The sequence below is a fragment of the Ixodes scapularis genome, unplaced genomic scaffold (assembly GCF_016920785.2).
Source record: "Ixodes scapularis isolate PalLabHiFi unplaced genomic scaffold, ASM1692078v2 PGA_scaffold7__128_contigs__length_106722199, whole genome shotgun sequence".
In the NCBI taxonomy this organism is placed as follows: Eukaryota; Metazoa; Arthropoda; class Arachnida; order Ixodida; family Ixodidae; genus Ixodes; species Ixodes scapularis.
Window position 1 is genome coordinate 103,861,739 of NW_024609882.1, and position 18,856 is coordinate 103,880,594.

Here is an 18,856-nt window from a genome sequence, read left to right on the forward strand (position 1 = left end):
GAATACCTGAGTGATCGGAGTTGGCATCGGCAATTTATATAATATTTGTAACTCTTTGGGGTCGGCTGTATCAGTATTATCCTCCTTTATTTTTCTTTTTTTTTTTTTTGTCTTCTATTTTCTTTTTTCTATCCATCTGTTTTTCTTTTTCTTTCGCCTTTCCTCCCTTTGCCTTGTCTTTCCCCTTTTCTTCCTTGGCAACCTAAGGGGAAAGACAAGGCAAAGGGTTTCATTTCGATCTGGATGACCATTTTACAGGTGTGCGGTCGCGTATCACTACTGCGTGGTGCATGTTAAAGACCCCAAATTAGCGGTTGTACTGCACGGGCTAAATTGCTCCTCTACAGCTGAGACACAAGACGTCCACTGAGGCAAGCTAACTTCCGGCCCTATAAACACACACACAACAATTTGCTTGCTTTGCTTTGGCAACCTATTTCTTGGGTCGAAGAAGAGGAAGTTTGAAATACAAAACAGTTGATAGTTCAGCGCTGTGTGAGTGTATTTTTCCTGTGTGTTTGGATTTTAGATAACCATTTACCTCTGCGCTGGTTTGTACTCATTAACTTCGTAAACAAAAATTATTTTACGTCATATTTAAGCCTCTTGAAACGGTTTACGCATATTTAAGCTGCACATTGATTTATCCTTTGGGGATATAGTCATAAAACAATTTTAAGCGAACGAACATGTATACTTTTTTGTAATCTTCAATACATTCGTGCATCTACAAGTGAATATACTACATAATTGACCGAGAAACAATCTTATTGAATTTTCTTAAATGCACCAGACAAAAATATGCCAGCATAGTTATGAATTCATGCTTGTAAGTTTGTAATCAATCACTGTCAAAAACAGAGGGACTTCTTTGCAGAAAATATCGATGGGCATGGAGATATAGCGCCGATTAAAAAAGATATTAAAAGGAAATTATTTAGAAATTGCAATTCAGAAGTGAGTATTGTCAATATGTAATTTTTTTCTGGATAAATGAATATTTAGCATTACATTTTTATTGAAAAAAATGCCCTCGCCTTGTCAGAAAAGGGAAATAATATTTCCATTCAAGCTAAATATGTCAAATGTTCGCCATATCTGGAACTACATGTAGACATATACGCATAAATAAGGGAAAGGTAGCACCGTATAAGGTACTACATATAGCCATGTGTGGCAATAATTAGCACCATATGTCAATATATCCGTTACCATGCCTGGCCATATGTCGCCACTTTCGTATGTGCCCCTATTTTCTCCCCGATAAGGCAATATGCTACAGCATATATTCTCCTTATATGAATATATATAACCGCATAGGGAATATATCTGGCCAATATATATAGCGTAGTTACCTCGTCGTTTTACGTTGCTCACTGCGAACAGTGTGCCTGTGCGTGCGTGTGTGAGTGTAACGCGTCGTCCACAAGGAATGTGTTGGAAACCCTAAACCGCACCTCACGGAGAGGGAGGATTTTTTCTTGGCAGTTGAAATTGGTACGAGGGATCGATAATGGGCAGTTCTCCGAGAAAAGCCAACGGTAGAGCGTCGACAGAGAAATGAAAGGCTGGCGAGGAGCAGCCGGGGAACTTCGAACGAAAAAGGGCACAAGTGGAGTCGCGGGAAAGGCAAAGGACTTCTACGACGAGGCTGGCAAGCAAGCGCGTGGCAAAACTGCTTGGATTGACAAAAGAGGTCGCTCAGGAACAGTATTGTAGGTGTTACCCAAAGAAGTAACGATGTATGTTAGTTGTTATTTGCAAATAAAGGTAACCCGTTACCCACTTACGTTATCCGAAAATAAAGGAAACGCCTTACCGTTACCGATAAGGAGTAACGCACGCTTCTTTTGAGTTACTTTTTATTGATAAAAGGACGGCAGTAGGGCGTTTTGTGTTTGGCAACAGCGTTTTCTGACTCTGAGACAGAGGGCTTTGGCGCTGGTGCTTTTCTACAGTGGGACCTTTCGAATGGGGGAAAGACAAGCAAAATTTATGTGTGGAGTGAGTTCAGTAATTAATGACCTGGCAGGTATACTTTTTTTTCTGCTGAAGTCCAGACGCAGCCGACGCTACGAGTCACATGGGATTAATCAAGTAGTGTCTAAAGCGCAAGTGACTGGGCTTTTTTTGTTTATGATTGGTTCAGCGATTACAGGACAGGTATAGAAACATGAGGAACACCACGATGGTGACTGTTTGACACTCTATGAGTTGTCTCATCATCTTGTGGAGTTGGTTGAGTCTTGATTTAAGCTAAAACGAAGCATAGAAACAGAAGAAATAAGTGTTCTTTTTTTAGATCTTAGGAAGAAGTAAGGAGTAACCACGTCATCCGTTACTTGAAATAAGTAACATGAGCATGTTGCCTTTACTGGAAATAAGTAACGTTAGCATCTCACCCGTTACTTGAAACAAGTAACGAATTCTACTCGTTACTTCAAATAAGTAACGTAAGTCTTTCAAATGGATGCTCGGGCCGGTTGGTAAGGCATGGCGATTAAAACATACAGTGAAAACATATGGGACAGAAGAGAGAGAACACACACCAATTGTGCTTTCTCCTCTTCTGTCCCGTCTCTTCGCGTGGTACGTCTTAACCTATGTTACCTCTTACTGATTTAAAATGTATCGAATACGCACTATGTTACCGGAAAGGTAGAGTGTTACCACCAACACCGCTCAGGACTGACTCTGTGAGTGAGAAGAAGCAACGTTTGGAACTTGAGTATTGTTTACAGAGGTGTTGCGTCGCCCTTCATTTATTTTACCGTTTGTCCGTGTGTTACTCAAGTCCTGGTTTTGCATCATTGCTTTATTAACGGGCGTCCACAAGTACTTGTTAGCTGGATTTTTGGCGCTGTTTAACCTAAAACGTTCATTGCCTACCGTATTCCTGGGCTGGCTCCCTCGTCAACAAATCCCGCCAAAGGGATGTGAGTTTGCCACTTAGAATAAGCTATGACAGAGTGTTTCCTGAAGAGGTCGCCTGCCTTCTTCTTGTGCGAGTTTTATCTTTGTCACATGGTATTCGTCTACATGATGAAGCACAGACCTGACCAAGAAGGATTGGTGAGATACGTATATAGGGCAATCTTTTAGTTACGTATCCATAAAATATACATCTCTACTCCAATTCCTGAGATCGGTAGAGGTGTAGGTTTTGGAGATAGCTTAGAAACTGCAAGTAGCTTCACATATAAGATTGCAATATAGGGGGTTGAAACAAACGTATTTGCCAAGTAAAAATTTGGGTTTATATCAAGTCGTCCAGATATGAGGATACAAGCAATTGGGACGATATGGAAAGATACGCATATAAAAACCACATGTGGACGTTTTATGTGAATCTGGTCATATCTTCCCAATTCCTTATACATCCATATTTGCATGTTTTAATATAAGCACAGAAATTACATTTGTGCAAGAGTAAATTATTGGATTCTTATGTATCAAATAATTGTCGATGAAAATAAAATTACGTCAAGGAGAGACAAATTTACAAACAACATTTCACGCTTCAATCATCTCTCCAGCCATTGAAAGGTGTGAGCACTGTTTAACCACGGGGCGGGTAGAGCGGGCTGCAGCCACCATCTTCTCCACCTAAATTGGGTCAAACAACGTTAATATTGTTAAGAAAAAGTTGTTTTGTGGTAAATATTTTCAAAAATTAATTGTCCCATCTAGGCCCTTTAGACAAACATTTTTTAATTGCAGCGTACCTTTAAGGCGCATTCTACCAAAGACGTGCGCTAATATTATAGCAATAATTACCATAATTATTTAGGTAAGAAAAAGCTGACACACGAAAAGGGTGAGAGGGAAGTAGGCAACCTGGAGCTTTTAGAAGATTAACTTCGAATTAGCACAAAATAAGAAGAAAAAGCATTCTTGTCTCCAAAAAGTGATAAGTGTAAAATATGTTTTGAACAGCAAGCCAGTTTCGTCACTTCTTTTTCAGTTGATCTCTATGCTAAACTCAATTTTGGCAGAAGACGGAGCATCACCTCCTGTTGCAAGCTATCATAGTGACTATAACCGACGATTGCGTTGTTAATTGTCTTAAGCTTTTGGAAGGCTTGCCATTGTTTCGTGCCATCCTCTCCACGTCTTCGAAAGCAAAGCAAGAGTAACAGAACAAAAGGAAAAGGCGCCCCAAATCCGCTACACCATCTCTAATGCACTTTGACCGTGTTCGTATTTTGTTTTAGCTATAACTTAAGCACTTTGACCCCGGAACTTTGTTCAATAATATTTGCACCGAAAGGCCGCTTTATAACAGTGCGTTGTGGACAAGTGAGCTAACAAACTCAAACAAACCAGCCACAAAAAGAAAAAAATCTAGTCGAGGAGTTACGCGGCAGGAAGAAAGGCTGAGCATCCGAAGAATGCCAGGCTTTGCATTTTGTGGGTGCAGGTGACAGTGTGATTCCATCAAAGTATATTTCCTTACTTTAAAAAAGTTTCGGCGCTTAAAATTCTTGCTTTTTTCTCCGTGAATGAAAATAAATCACAACGTGCGTAAATAAGTACGAAAATTACTGTCCAGTTACTCTGGAATATATGTAAATATTTTTCTTTCAAAATGGCCGATACACAGAAGGGGTTAGAAGCAATATCGTCATTTGTAAAAAATTACGTAGAAGTCTGCTTCAGCTAATTGTTCTTTTGGGACCAGCTGATCTGCCAACCCTATCTGGCCAAAGTCCTGAAATTAATAAAATTTTATGCGTTCGTTTATACCGGGTTTGTAACTAAACATACGCGTTGTCCTCGATAGTGTATTTCGGCGAGGGGGGGGGGGGGGTCGGGTCATTTATTGTTACTTGCAGGGGGACGTATGATACTGCCTCGCGGGCCCGATGTGAGCTGCCGGTTGCTAACCCCTGCTCTAAATGCTCAAAAGTAACTGGAAAGTGATTTTAGTTTGCTCTATCGTGCTGCTGTGTTCTAGATCAAAATACCTAAACCTCGCTTTTGAAACCATTGTGGCTTATTGTTCGCCTTCAAAGTCGTACGAATAGGCTTGTTCCCTCCTCTTCCCAATGGCGGTATTTGTTTGACCAAGGTTTCTACCGAGGTATCCTTGAACCAAGTTCCCGAACGGAGGATGATCAACCCAAACTTGTGGATTGAGAGGCCGAGTAGTTTGTAATTTTGATATTCTAATCTAACAATGCACACTACAAAAGAATATTCCTCAAAACGTCAGATTCATAAAAATGAAGTAATGGAAAACGTAACGGTTACTTTTTAAAGTAAAGCTCATTTTTTTTATTCTGAAATAATCGAACAAGCTAAATAATGCTGTCATAACGAAAGTTTCTATGATCGTAATTGATTACTTTTTTCAGTAAACCTTAGAAGACCTTCCATAACGCATTGCACAATAACACGCTAAAACTGCTGCTTTACGTTTTCCATAGCGATTTCTCGCCTCCCAAAGAGACTCCCAACTATATGAAACACACCAAGGTGCTGGAGTACATCAGGAGTTACGCGGACCACTTTGGTATCACGAGTAAAATACGACTTCGTCACGAAGTCCTCCGGGTGACACAAGCCAAGGACTACGACTCCACCGGTCGCTGGGACGTCGTCGTCAAGGATCTCAACGGCGACGTCGAGCGCCGAGAGACCTTCGACGCAGTGCTGGTGGCCTCAGGGCACAACGGGTTTCCCAACGTGCCCACTTTCAAGGGCATGGAGAAATTCAAGGGCAAGATCGTGCACACCCACAGCCTCAAGGACGCAGAACAGTTCAAGGACAGGAGGGTCGTCGTCGTGGGCATCGGCAACTCGGGCATCGACGCTGCCGTAGACGCCTCCCGCGTGGCTGCACAGGTGAGTCTCACATCCTTATCGCCTACTTCTACTCACATAGAGAAGTAAGCCAGCAGACCCGAGCACGCAAGTCTATAACTAAAGCTAGGCCTTTTTGGATTAATTTTCCTTCGGGTTCGGAAGCGTTTTTTCAGGGTTTATCTGTCCTAGATCTTTGTGCTTTTCGAGTCAGTTTTTGATGTGGGGCAATATATCGGCGTTTATTAGGGATCACGTTGAAGAAAACGTGACGCAAGCGTAAGGTCCTCCAGCCTCAAGGAAATATGAAAGTCACCGGAGTAGTATTTTCAAGAATGAAAGAGGATGAGGCAGAAAAGAACGGAATGAACTACAGATTTAATGGGGGCAAAATTGTGCCAGAAACGAAAAAATGAAAGCCGTTTACAACTCCCTGTAACGCCGAATTAGAGCGCAGCTCTTGAGGAGGAGGAGGGAAGGGTACTGGGGGGGGGGGTGGGTCAAGTGACCTCGGGGGGCGGGGGGTCACGTGACCTTGTGGGAGTCACGTGACCTTGGGGCGTCACGTGACGTCGGGGGGGTCACGTGACCTGGGGCCACGTGACGATGCCGGTGATGTCATCAGTGACGTCACTGATGACGCCATCAGTGATGATTATGATGACGATGCGGATGCCGGTGACGTCATCAGTGACGTCACTGATGACGTCATCAGTGATGATGACGATGACGATGCGGATGCCGGTGACGTCATCAGTGACGTCACTGATGACGTCATCAGTGGCTATGACGTCAACGGGGGGTCATGTGACCTCGGGGGTATCTTCAGGTCACGTGACCCCGGGGGGTCACTTGACCTGGGTAACCATCGTGACCCTAGTGAGGGTAACCCTAGTAACCCTTGTGAGGGCAACTCTCGTGACCCTCGTGAGGGTAACTCTCGTGACCCTCGTGAGGGTAACTCTCATAACCCTCGTGACCCTCGTGAAGGTTACCCTCACGAGAGTTACTAACCCTCGTAACCCTCGTGAGGGTTACGAGGGTAAGCAACCCTCGTGGCCCTCGTGATCCTCGTGAGGGTAACCCTCATGAGATTAACCCTCGTAACCCTCGTAACCCTCACGAGGGTTACGAGGGTTGCGGTTACGCCGACGGCGACGCCGACGCCGACGCCGACGCCGCTCAAGCCGGGAACGGGCCCCTAAGAGCTGCGCTCTAAAAGAAAAACAAATGTCGAGAATGCAGTAGCTAGCCTCGGCGAATGAATCGGGTATACACTCCGTGCGACGCGACCGGCGCGCCGCCACGCGGCCGTTACCGAAGGTAGGCAGTGAAGGCCCCAGCGAAACGAAACCACGCCGCGCACATTAGTACGCATTGAATTCGGAGCGCTGCGGTTGCGCTGGGTCGACAGCATGAACTGCTGCGTCGTTAAGTGCTCCGATAGTTATACGTCGTATCTCGTGGGAACAAAGTTTCACAGTTTTTTACCTCGCCGATGCTTTGTGAGACAGCGACAACGATGGGCCCGTGCCGTACGACGCGAGAAATTTGGTCTCCCGATCACGTCCGCCACTGTGTCGGTACAGCTGGCATATTCTACACTGCCGCTTTGCGCTCTGCTTTTTTTTTTGTACCAGTAACGCCTACATATCTCAGTTCGAACTGAAATGCCATCCTACACTCGCGGGTATGCAGTGCCGATTTTGTTGGAGGAATGCCCTCCAAAGAAGTTTCGTCCCCATCGAATGTGTCGATGATATTTCTGGACCAGTGTGGCACGCAGTCTCTACTTCATGAAGAAAGATTCGGACGGTACAAAAAGTGACAAATATAAATTTAAGGAAGACTACAATGAAACTTGGAATCACTGGACATTCGATGTTTGAGTATGGAAGTTTATGTGTTGTGCTCTCTTTTTGATCAGCCTTCTTTCGGATGTGGGAATGCTGATACCCCGAGTCTTGTAGACAACAATATCTTTTTCTCGGCTTTAGAGCCACCTATCGCAAAGTGGTTCAAACTGGAAGTACCGTCCACTGGTCCCTTCCTACCTGTAAAATGTGAACCTCCCGGCCATGATGAATGGTATTCTCTTGACAGCCTTTGACGGTCAAAACCGGTTCCCATTTAGTTACGCCGCCCAAAAATATTTCCACCTGGTTAAAATGTGCCACCTCTTTTAGGTATAATAAGTGTTTTGTCAAGTTGCGCTTGGCCAAGTGCCTGTGTGCCGAAAATCAGCACCTCGCACATTCAGATTACTACAAAACAGCTGACCGCAAAAGCCCTTGACGGCCAAACCGTGTGTTGGCCGGCAACTTGGTTTTCTCGACTTTGAAGCCACCTTTCGTAAGGTTTTTTTGAATTGGAAGTATAGTGCACTAGTCCCTTCCTACCTGTAAAGCATCTATCTCCCACGACGAGTGGTATTCTTTTGACAAGCCTTTCACGGTCAAAACCGTTTCGCATTTAGTTACGCGGCCCATACCAAATTTCCCGCTGAGAGCAATTATGGTGGCGGCCGTCTTGCTTTTCGAAAAAATTGCTCAAACCCCTTTTTCGATCGCAACTAAAGAAGTTATCCCTAATAATTACTCAAACACAATATATAAAAAGCGGAGAAAATATATTTACCAACACGCTCGTTTTTAATGTTAACCAAGTTTTGCGAGCTACATGTCTTGTCCTCGTCCGAAAGTCGGCCGAACAGCGTTCGACCCTAACCAATTCTTCCATGAAAGAGTTGTATGTGTCTGTTTTCGTCCCAAATTTGTGTTTATTCTTTCCGATTGTTTAACTGAATGCCCTTTTTAAAACCTGCCCCAGCACGCATGCAACGTCACCCTCCACCCTCAACTTATCGGCTGAAAAAGCAAAAGTTCTGTCCGTGCGCGCTTCCGCCGCCACAGCTTCGCACGCGAAAAGGCGCCGCAGGCTGCTGAGCGCGCTTCACTGTCGAACGCCAGCTCCTCCGCTAGCGGTGCTACGCGCGTTTTTCGAAGCGCCCCCTATAGTTCCCGCACGGAGCGCATGCGGCGTTTGCTTGTTTATCCAATATGCTTATCCTCTCGAATATTCAACCTAGAATCTTCGGGAAAAAGCTAGGGCGAGACTGACTAGACAAGGTCATTCAGGTTTAATCATGGTTTACCCTCGGGGTAAAAGTGTACAAGAATCTTCATGATGAACGGAGAAGGCTATCTTATCGATCATTCGCGCTGCATTACTTCTCCCTTTAAAACCACATCGCACCAATGCAACACAAAACAAAAGAAAATAATGGTAAGCTGAAAACTCCTCAGTGTTACCAGGAGTAGAAGGGCTTGAGTCTCCCGAGGTGAACCAACTCGGTCGTGGTCGGCGTTGTGATGATGTTTGCATTCTGTCGGGCACCACTTCGTAGTTGAGCTCCCCGAGGCGACGAAGTAACTTGTACGGTCAGAAGTACCCTTTCAACAGTTCTTCGCTGAGGCCGCGGCAACGAATGGGTGTCCACACCCACACCTTGTCTCTGTCGTCGCAAGGCAGTTGCTGAATTTTGAGAAGAGGTCCGTGAGCTATCGTCGTTCCGTGGCACTGGTTTTGGGGTTAACGTAGAGCAATATGGTAGAAAGTTGGGCGGGTTGGTGGTACATGTTTGAAGAAAAAGTAATACAGCACCAAAACTTCGAAGGACAAGAAGACGAAGTGTATAATCAGCTGGCTGGAGCAAGCTTGACACGTGCGGGGGAGCGGTGACTTGATGTTTCTTGATGATCGTGAAGCTTGTCGATTTATGTGTTTTCTTCCAATAAATCAACTGAGAGTCAGCGCTCTCTTTGTACACTTTGTCTTCTTGTCCTCCGTTCTTTCGGCGCTGTTTGACTTTTTCTTCAAACATTAACGTCGAGCTGCGGCGGCGGTGTGCCGTACGGCTGAGATGGCGAGGGTTCATCCGAGACCGCGGCGATCTCGGCGGCGTTACGGAGTTCTTCGACGTGGCCTACAGCGGAACCTTTCCTGAGATCCTGCGCCCCCTATCGAAGATTTGTCACGACGACCACAGTGAGTCCATCCTGCAGCTCTGGAACGCTCTTTGCGACGCCTGCTCCTCTTCCGAGAAGCAGTTGGACGTTGCATTCCAGAAGAACTTCCCCGCAGGCGACTGCACCGGTAACGACGGGAACAAGAACACTCGACGGTGGCGGCAGGTTCACGTGGTCCGCAATGTCTCAGACGGCTGCTGGCGTCGTTTTGGGGAGGTAGGACGGGCTTTCGCAGCGTCAAACTGTTTACTCCAAGGTCGATAACGCCACCGTATCTAAAGCGCCAGACACATGCGCAAAAAATACATCCGATCTGACGTCCGATCTGGCAGTACGACTGCCTGATCCGAAAAATTTGGTCGCTTCAGACGTCGGATCGGCGATCCGGCGTGCGTACAACGTGCCAGACAGTTTCGCACGGCAGACGGACTGTCAGAAGCATCCAGCCAATGACAGCACAGCTAGCGCGAACGTCCTGATGACGTACTGGGTATGTCGGGACGAACAAGAAAACGGGACTGACCTGGGCGACGGGAAGCAGGACGCGTGAATCGCGCTGACCCATTAAAGAACGATGGACCCAGCAAAGAATGCACGCGCTAGCGAGTACGAGCTCCTAATTTCGCTCGTGCGAGCTGAACCGTCAATGTGGGACCAGAGCTGGAGCGCTTGTCCTGGTGCACTTGTCCTGGAACGCTTGTCCTGGGCAGAGCCGAACGGATCGTCGTGTCGCATGCAAGGTCGGAAGCGTGTGTCTCAAACTTTCGCATGCGGCAATTCGGAGCGGCGTTCGCACTGTCGGCTCGCAGGTCGAATCGGACGATTTTTCCGTCCATGTGTCTCGCGCTTAACACGGGAAGTTCCTGCCAAGGAAGACGTCTCTGGCACAGTCATGAAGGACAACGAACTTGACAGGTTTCTCCGCGAATTTCGACGCCAGCAGTGCACGTCTCAACAGGCATGATGAGGTGTCCTATGGTGGTGCGTATTTGCGGGCCATTCCAGGGCATCGTGACTTTTCGAAGGCGGCGAGAGAGCTTCCTGCTCAAAAAGGAGCAATGAGCTCCGGTGTTCACAAGGGCCGACGCGTCATGGCCGTCGATGGCAACGTTGAGGTTGTTGGGCACCGTTGCAGGATCGTCGTTCGGGCGGTTAACGTGAGTAGAGTAGGGGCCTTTCGATGTTCTTGGCGGTTGTTTCTGGCAGTCATTTTCGGCAACTCCACCTTCAGGGGTCACCGCACTTAGTTACCTCGATGCGGATAGGGTATACAGGGTCAATCGGCGAGACCTTCAAAATGGCGACGCCGGACGTCGTGGTGACGGCAAGCGGAATCCCCGGGGGGAAGTCGGCGCTGGTAACGGCGGCCGATGTAGGTACTCCTCGATGTCCCACGTTCGCTCTCCGCTCCTCGGGAAGGGGGCGTTCGGTACGAACCCACGAAGCCCAAGTTGCCGGTAGGGGCATCGCCGGTACACATGGTCGGCTTCCCCGCAGTGGTAGCACAGCGCGCGTCGAACAGCCGTGCGCTGCACGCCCGTCTTTCTTGGCGCCGGGGGTTCGGTTCGGACGTACGGTGCTTGTTTCTCAGTGCGTCTAGCGTAATGTGGCGGGCTCCCGTCGAAGGGGCGCCGGGTGCTGGTACTGGCGCGTTTCTGGCGGCGGTCGTCGGGCCGTGGCGGCAGAGCTCAGGGTCGGTTGATCGGGCGGTGCAGGGTTGACAGGAGTGCGTGATTTGATGGCTCTCTGGAACTCTTCTCGCACAACTTCGGTGATTAGCATCAATGCTGGCGAATCGCCAACAAGCAGCAGCTTCGTGAGTTCTTCGCGAACAACGTCGCGGAAAATCTCGCGAAGTCCGGCGGCGCTGGTGCTGAGCACAGGGCGGACTGATTCCGGTGTTGAAACGTAGTTCAGCCGATGATAGTTGCGAGCTCGGGTAACGCTTCCTAAAAAGCTTTAAAGCTTGCGCGTTACGTCAAGAGACGTCACGTCAGGGAGTCCTGCACGGGCGCTGATTGAATGCGAGTGCCGCGTCAGCGGTCGCGTGGGACTATGATAGGAAACGAGCCCCACGGCGAATGCTGACGGGCCGCTCGTAGCCAATGAGCACCCATGCCGTACCCCTTGACGAGACGTCATGTGACGTAACGCGCAGGCTTTGCTGTCTAGTAAGTGTTGACTCGGGCCGCTAGCTCCCGCTCGATGTTTGTGGCTTCGGCAGCAAACCTGTCGACTGTCGTTGGAGGGTTGCGCATGACGCCATCGAAGATGTCGCTCTTCACGCCTCTCATGAAAGCGCAACTTTTTGTCCTCGGTGACTTGACGGTCGACGAGTACAGTTAGGCGTAGCACATCTTCAACCACATTGTTCAGGCTTGCCTGAATCCGTGTCTGTAGCAGATATTACGCCTGCTGCCGTCGGTGTTGGCTCGTCAAGGTCCGCTTTAACTCGGCCACGCAGATGTCCATGACGTTAGCGAAGCCTCGTAGTTCTTGAACTAGTGCCTCGCAGTACCCTTCAGCGAAAAGTATAGGTTCTGCAGGTGCTGCTCAGCAGTCCATCCGTTGTGGCGTACCACGCGCACGTTGTCTTGAATCCGCTCCTCGACGTCCTCATGGACCTCACCGTGAAAGGGTGTCGGCGTAGGAGGAGCGACGGGCGATGGGAGCGGCTGCAGGGGTCTGCCACGATTGGTTGTTCATTGTCAGCTTCGTCGACTGGAGGGTCTTCTCCGGCAGTAGACCGAATTACGGGGGCAAACATTGAACACGGCAGCCTCGTTTGGTCTCCGTCGTTTCCGTACAAATTTTTCTTTAGCCGGGGACTGGGCTCGCAGCTTGGAGGGTACGCTTCAAGGGTTGCGTTACCCAGCACCCCCACCAGAAATGTCACGAATGACAGACGATGAGGCGGAAGAAAACGGATTAAATAAAAATTTAATGGGGGTCGAATTTGTGCCAGAAACGAAAAAGCAGAACATACGTGGAGAACGCAGCAGCGAGTGTTGACGGCGGCAGCAACAAGCTTCGGTAGTTTGGCGTAATAGCTGGCTATCGCGAGAGGGAATCGGTGAATAAATCGTCAATACTCCGCTCGGCTCCTATTCTACTACACTCGTCATCTCGAATATTCTACCTACAATGTTCTGAAAAGAGCTAGGGCTCGACTGACTAGGCAAGGTCATTCTGGCCACCTTTTCGTTTACGCTCGGGTAGAAGTGTACGTGTATCTTCTAGATGAAGGTAGAAGTGTATCTCCTCGATTATGCACGCGGCAGTGTTTACAAATTCTCCAGGTATCTAAATAGACCGGCACACTCTTCACAAACAAGCCCGCGATTGCCCACACCAGGTGTGGGCACTGCGCGAGCGCAGAAACCAGATTCGCGTGAGGTGAAGCCTCTGCGCATGCGCCGTGGTGACAACAGCGCCTCCGCAGTGGTATGACGTCAGAGACGCGTGTTGCTCTTTAACAGGAGTAGCCAGGCTGACCCAGCCTAAGAGCCGCAAACAAGACCACGAAACTTTCAAGAGCCGCAGGGAGGGGGGGGGGGGGGGGGAAGGGGGCAAACTTTTGTCTAGAGCAATAAACGAAACGAACTACTTTTGATCTGTCCGAGTCAAAAGCTGTATAACTGTATGTAAGGTAGCAGTAGCACAAGGCTACCAAACCGCAACCTGTTTTTCGATTTACATCGTCATCCATTTCTCTTTTTGGGAAGTGCTCATATGATCGGGAGGGAGCCAGGAGGAAGGGGAGGGGAAAGAGCTGAGAGCTGCATGCACTTTAACACGCGAAGAGCCGCATGCGGCTCGCGAGCCGTAGCTTGGCCACCCCTGGTCTATAAAAAGAAAACGAAATAAGGGTACAGTTTCAGAACAAAGACGCAATGTAGAGGGCAGCTCATTGCCGTGTTGTGTCCAGAATAAACTAAAAATAATGCTGTAGTTATAAAAAATATAAAGACGTTTACAACTCTCTGTAATGCCGCATTAGTGCCCAGCTCTTGAGGAGGAGGAGGGGAGGGTACGGAGAGGAAGGTATGCCCCTTCTCCTCCCCTTCTCTTCATGTCGTCCTCCCCTCCTCCTCCCTCCTCCTCACGTATTCCTCCTCCTTCTCCCCCTCCTCCATCCTCCCATCATTCTCCTTTCCTTCTCCTCTCCCTCAAGCTTCCCTCCCTCCCTCCGCCCTGGTGGCGTAACTCGTGACCCTCGTGACGTCGGCCATGAAAGCCTCGTGAAGTGAAGGTCACGAGAATGTCGTGACCGTCGTTAGCTTTACAAGTGACCATGACGTCGCGTGAGACGTCATGTGTGACTTCATTATTGGATACGTCCATGATGCAACGCGCAGGTAGCGAGTCACTCGCGCGTTGCGTTATGGGACGTTTCCCATAATGGGCGCGCGAGACCCTCGTGACGTCACTCACGACGTCACGTATGGCGTCAGTTCGGGTTATGTTTCCCATAATGCAACGCGCGAGGCCCTCGTGACGTCACGCGTGACGTCACGTGTGATGCCAATACGGGAAACGTGCCATAATGGAACCCGCGGGTCACGAGTGAGACCCACGCGTTGCATAATTGGACGTTTCCCCTAATGCAACGCGCGGTGACAGCGACGGCGACGGCGACGGCGACGGCGACGCCGCTCAAGTCGGAAACAAGCACCTAAAAGCTGCGCTCTAAAAAAAAACATGAGGCATGTTTTTTTCTAATCAAAGGACAGCTCCAATTCTGCGTTTTCTAGCTTAAAGCATGAAATGTTTTTTAAAGGTACTCGAATCCCAAAGTTTTGTTTTTCCGTCCGTCCAACGGTTCGTGCGTTTCCCGCTAATATTAGCAGGAAACTGAATTGGTGCACAGGCCACTTGATGTCAATGACGCAACCTAACTTCACGTGACGGTGGGGGACGAGCTGACCCCACTACCGTAGTCGTGGCGTAGAAGCACGGATCGTCCGCCGCGGCTACGAACGTCGGACTCCCACCGCTAAATGGAAACAAACGCCCCCCGACACCGACGCTCGGTTTCACATATATGGTGCGACGTTCGGGAGAGGTTCCACAAACCCCGCAAATCCTGGCTGCGAACACCTAACCGCGAAGTCTCATCCTTTGCTGGGGAAAGGCCACTTGGGTGGCATTGTTTCACTATTGGATCCAGAAAGAAAATTGCCGTCATGTGCCCTGGGCACCCAGTTTTCCCGCTCAATGTTGTGGGGAAAGAGATAAAAATATAGGAGCTTCTTGATACCCCGAAAAGACGGATTGATGTCCTCTAAACAAGATCCGAAGCGTTAATAAGCAATGGTTCACCAAGAGAGTATCAGGCGTAGGAAAAATTTTGAGCAGCAGCAGAAGCTTTATTTGACGTTTAGAGCAGAGTCTGCTCGAAACGTCGAATAAAGCCTCTCCTGCTGCTCATAACTTTTTCTACGATCTTCTAAACGAGTTTATTGTGGCGCACCTTGAATATTTTTGTTTACCGAATTATAGAAGTTTGGAGATCAAGGTGGCTGCCAATTTTATCTATGATTTTTATGTAGTCTGGCTTTCGACCAATACTCAAGGTTTATCGCAAATGGGGTGTTTATCTTAAGATATACAGATCTGTTTAAAACAACAAAAAAAAAAAAGCCTTGAAAGCTACAGTTATGCGGTTTGTGCAGGTATTTATACGGCCGGAGGGACATAGCGTATTGGGCCAATCGCAACGATATGTCGGTTTATTTAGTAACGTTTGTTAATTAACTTTTTTATTCGCAAAAATCAGACTTGTCCCAATCACAAATACCCTACTCAAGACAATGCAGTTAAAATATTTTTTCAAGTAACTTCTTTATCTTGCAAATACTTTTGATGGGGAGTATTTGATTCAGTATTGGAATTACATTTCTGAGTCTCTTGTACTCATTATCTCAAACCCTTTTTTTACATTCCGCCATTTTCCGAGTTTTTCGGTATGAAGAGGCATGGGCGTGGTGCGAGTCAACTTGAGCTTCTTTCGAGCAACCCAATCCTCTTGCTGATAAATTGTTGATACGTAGATAAGAGGACAGGAAACTAACTACGAGCAGGGTGACCTCTAAAAATGCCAACAAAGGGTTCCCCAACGTTCAGTGCCTTTCTGAACGCAACCTACTTGAAGGAGGTGCGCAGAGTGCCGTATCTATCATGTGGGTTTTCTTTGTTATCCATTCATCATTTCCGTTCCGTATCCCAAGTTCGTTTATAGTAAAGTCCTCATATAGGAAAAAATGGATTGTAGTTAAACGATGCGTCTAAGGTCCACCACAGAACGTGATATTCAGCGATGTCACTATTCGCAACTTCCAGCGATGGCGGAACCACGGTGTGAGAATCGCGCTCCCTAGCTCCTGGATGATCGACTTCACAAGAAAGGTGCTCGACTACACCTTCCTGGCGGGAAAAGATAAAGTAAGGCTCTAATACGCTTGTAAACACCAGCACTACAATTATTTAGGGCTCGCAGACCCCGCCTCCTAGTGCTGTTATACGAAGATCATCCAGATGACAGCCATTTTGAAAGGCACCACCGCGCCCTTTATAGGTCGTCAAAATAATGCTGAACCCAAACTCGGATTTCACAAAACAAGCTTACAGAAGTGATCAACAGGGCGCCGTAAACCACGAAACATCACTCATATAGCCATATCTCGAGCAGATGGCCGTATTTCTGGAAAATAAAGGAGCGAATGAGCGAGAATGTTGACGTCATCTCATCGCAGAAGAGTTGAGAAGGAGGAGAATGGCCTCACTCCATTTTCTCTCCGCGCCCTCGCGGAGTCAAAGCGAAAAGAGGAGGAAATGAGAATCGCGATTTGAGGCGTCGTTTCGTCCTTGTGCGTGCGCGCTCTTCGTTTACAAGAATACGACGATCCGGTGGAGATACCGCTTTATGAGTGACGTTTTAGGATTTGTAGCGTCCCGCTTATCGACTCTGCGTTGTTGTCTAAAATTTGATAAAGTTGCGAATAGGTAAAGCAACCTCCTTCTTTTCTTTTTTTTTTGTCCCAGAAATGTTTTGTAACATGTATCAGTGATATTCTGCTCGATATGGTTGGGCTTCATAAAATAACCCTGCGATGTTTTTTTTTTTCTTTCCGTTGTGTGTTTGCCGGTTAATAAACCATTCGGGTAAACCAAATTTGCGCAATGTGCTTGTCACTGACGTCGATACAAATTACGGAATGCGGAAGTATCTTCAAAAGTAATTGAATTACATTTCTAATTATTTGTACTCTACTCAAGGTACTTTACAGTGAAAGGAACTTGAGTATTATTTTAAATACTTTACGAAGGAGATATTTAGTAGCTTAATTTAAATACTTTTATCGAGTATTGTGTTTAACACTGGAAAATATACAGATGGTCCCAATTAGAAACCTGATACGCGTCCTCCAAAACCGCTACGCCAATAATTTTTAGACATACTTTGAGCGCGTAGGAAGCGCAATAGTGCGCTAAATCTACCAGTCGTAGATGAACATAGAGCAGGTCGGCGCAGATGACTTGAAACACAAAATAATAAAACACATCGGGTGTGTTCGTCTTAATGTATTTTATTCTTTCGTGTTTTAAGTACCAGTCGCGCAACAGGTAGAAGGCTGTGGCTATGATAAGAGACGGAAAAACCACGCGGCCCCTTATCGCGCAGGTAGCCATGCTGCTGCTACACCAGTGGCAGCTTTAGTGCACTAATGCACTTTTCACGCGCTCAAATGTTTTCTGAAAATTACTCATTTAGGGATTCGGTGGTCGGATGATGCTCAGCAAGTTTCTAATTGAAACCATATGTCTATTTTTTAATTAAAATATTAATTAACAAAATTTTGCTTAATTAGCCGATTGATCGTTCTGATCAGGCCCCTATGCTTTGTGCCTCTGACCGTATAACTCACCTGCACAAACTGCATAAATGTAGATTTCACGGTATTTTTAAATAAATCTGCACAGCTCGAAAAAAAAAAAATCTAGCGCATGCCAAGAAACATGTGCAAGGTAAGAATGGCGAGTCGATTAACAGATTTTATTGTGCACCTCGTTCTGGATGCCTCTTGAAATACCTGTAAAACACTTGGAGACCTTTCCGGTGTCAAAGTGTTACATATTTTATAAGCACAAGTACGGGCACAGAGGAGTCTGATGTTTGCTAAACACTGTAACACGCAAGCGTTTGATGCTGTAATTATGCTAAAGGTTGGAGACGTTAGCCTAATAGTGAGATAAAACGCTACCCTGTGTTTGTGGCCCCACACTTGCGAAAGTAGGCTTGCGCGAATATTTGAGCGTAGAATTTGAAATCAATGGGACTATTATAATACTACGCTTTGCTTTTCAAATTCATAGTATTCGAATTTAGAATATTTCGGTACATCCACTATTTAGAATGATTTGGCTGCTAAAAAAAAATAAAAAATTCGAGTTCATTCAAGTACTCTGTACCTATAGTGAAATTATCTAAGCAGGTCCCCGCTAGGTCTAAATCATACCAGCATCAAGAAATCTTGACTATCTAACCACTCCAATTAAAAAAAAGCAAAAAAAGAAGCGTTTCTTTCTTATATTCTTTAGACGAAGTTACCACACTCGAACTTCTCCAACGCGCTCGAAAAGAAACCTGAAACCACGTACTTTTCGATTTTGAATTCATGTATCATGATTCACTTACCACAAGGTCTTAGCACTACAAGCCTATTGGTGACTTTATATTAGGACATTACTTTTCGAAAGTGCGCATCACAAAGACAACTCAATTCGCGCGTCGTCAGCAAAGCCGTCTTTTTCCCGCGACATTGAGAGAGGTGCCGCAGTCGGGTGTCAAGACGTCTGGCTGATTGAAACTCTTCAGCCGTGTCTGCACCAGGGGCGGATACAGAGGACCCTCTGGGGGGGGGGGGGGGGCAGTACTAATATTAAAAGGGACGGGTGGGTGGAGAGAGGGAACACCCGCTGCACACCTCATAGCCTGTTGAATTTTTGTTTAAACGCACGAA

The 18,856-nt window shown here is 47.1% G+C and overlaps 1 protein-coding gene across 1 annotated transcript in view; it reads left to right on the forward strand.

Moving 5' to 3' along the window:
• Positions 1 to 18,856, forward strand: part of LOC8035025 (flavin-containing monooxygenase 5) — a 64,825-nt gene that overhangs the window by 18,991 nt on the left and 26,978 nt on the right. Inside the window, exon 2 of the mRNA XM_040221637.3 lies at positions 5,430 to 5,847. Within this exon, the coding sequence (XP_040077571.3) occupies positions 5,430 to 5,847 (418 nt within the window). The remainder of the gene's footprint in view (positions 1 to 5,429; positions 5,848 to 18,856) is intronic.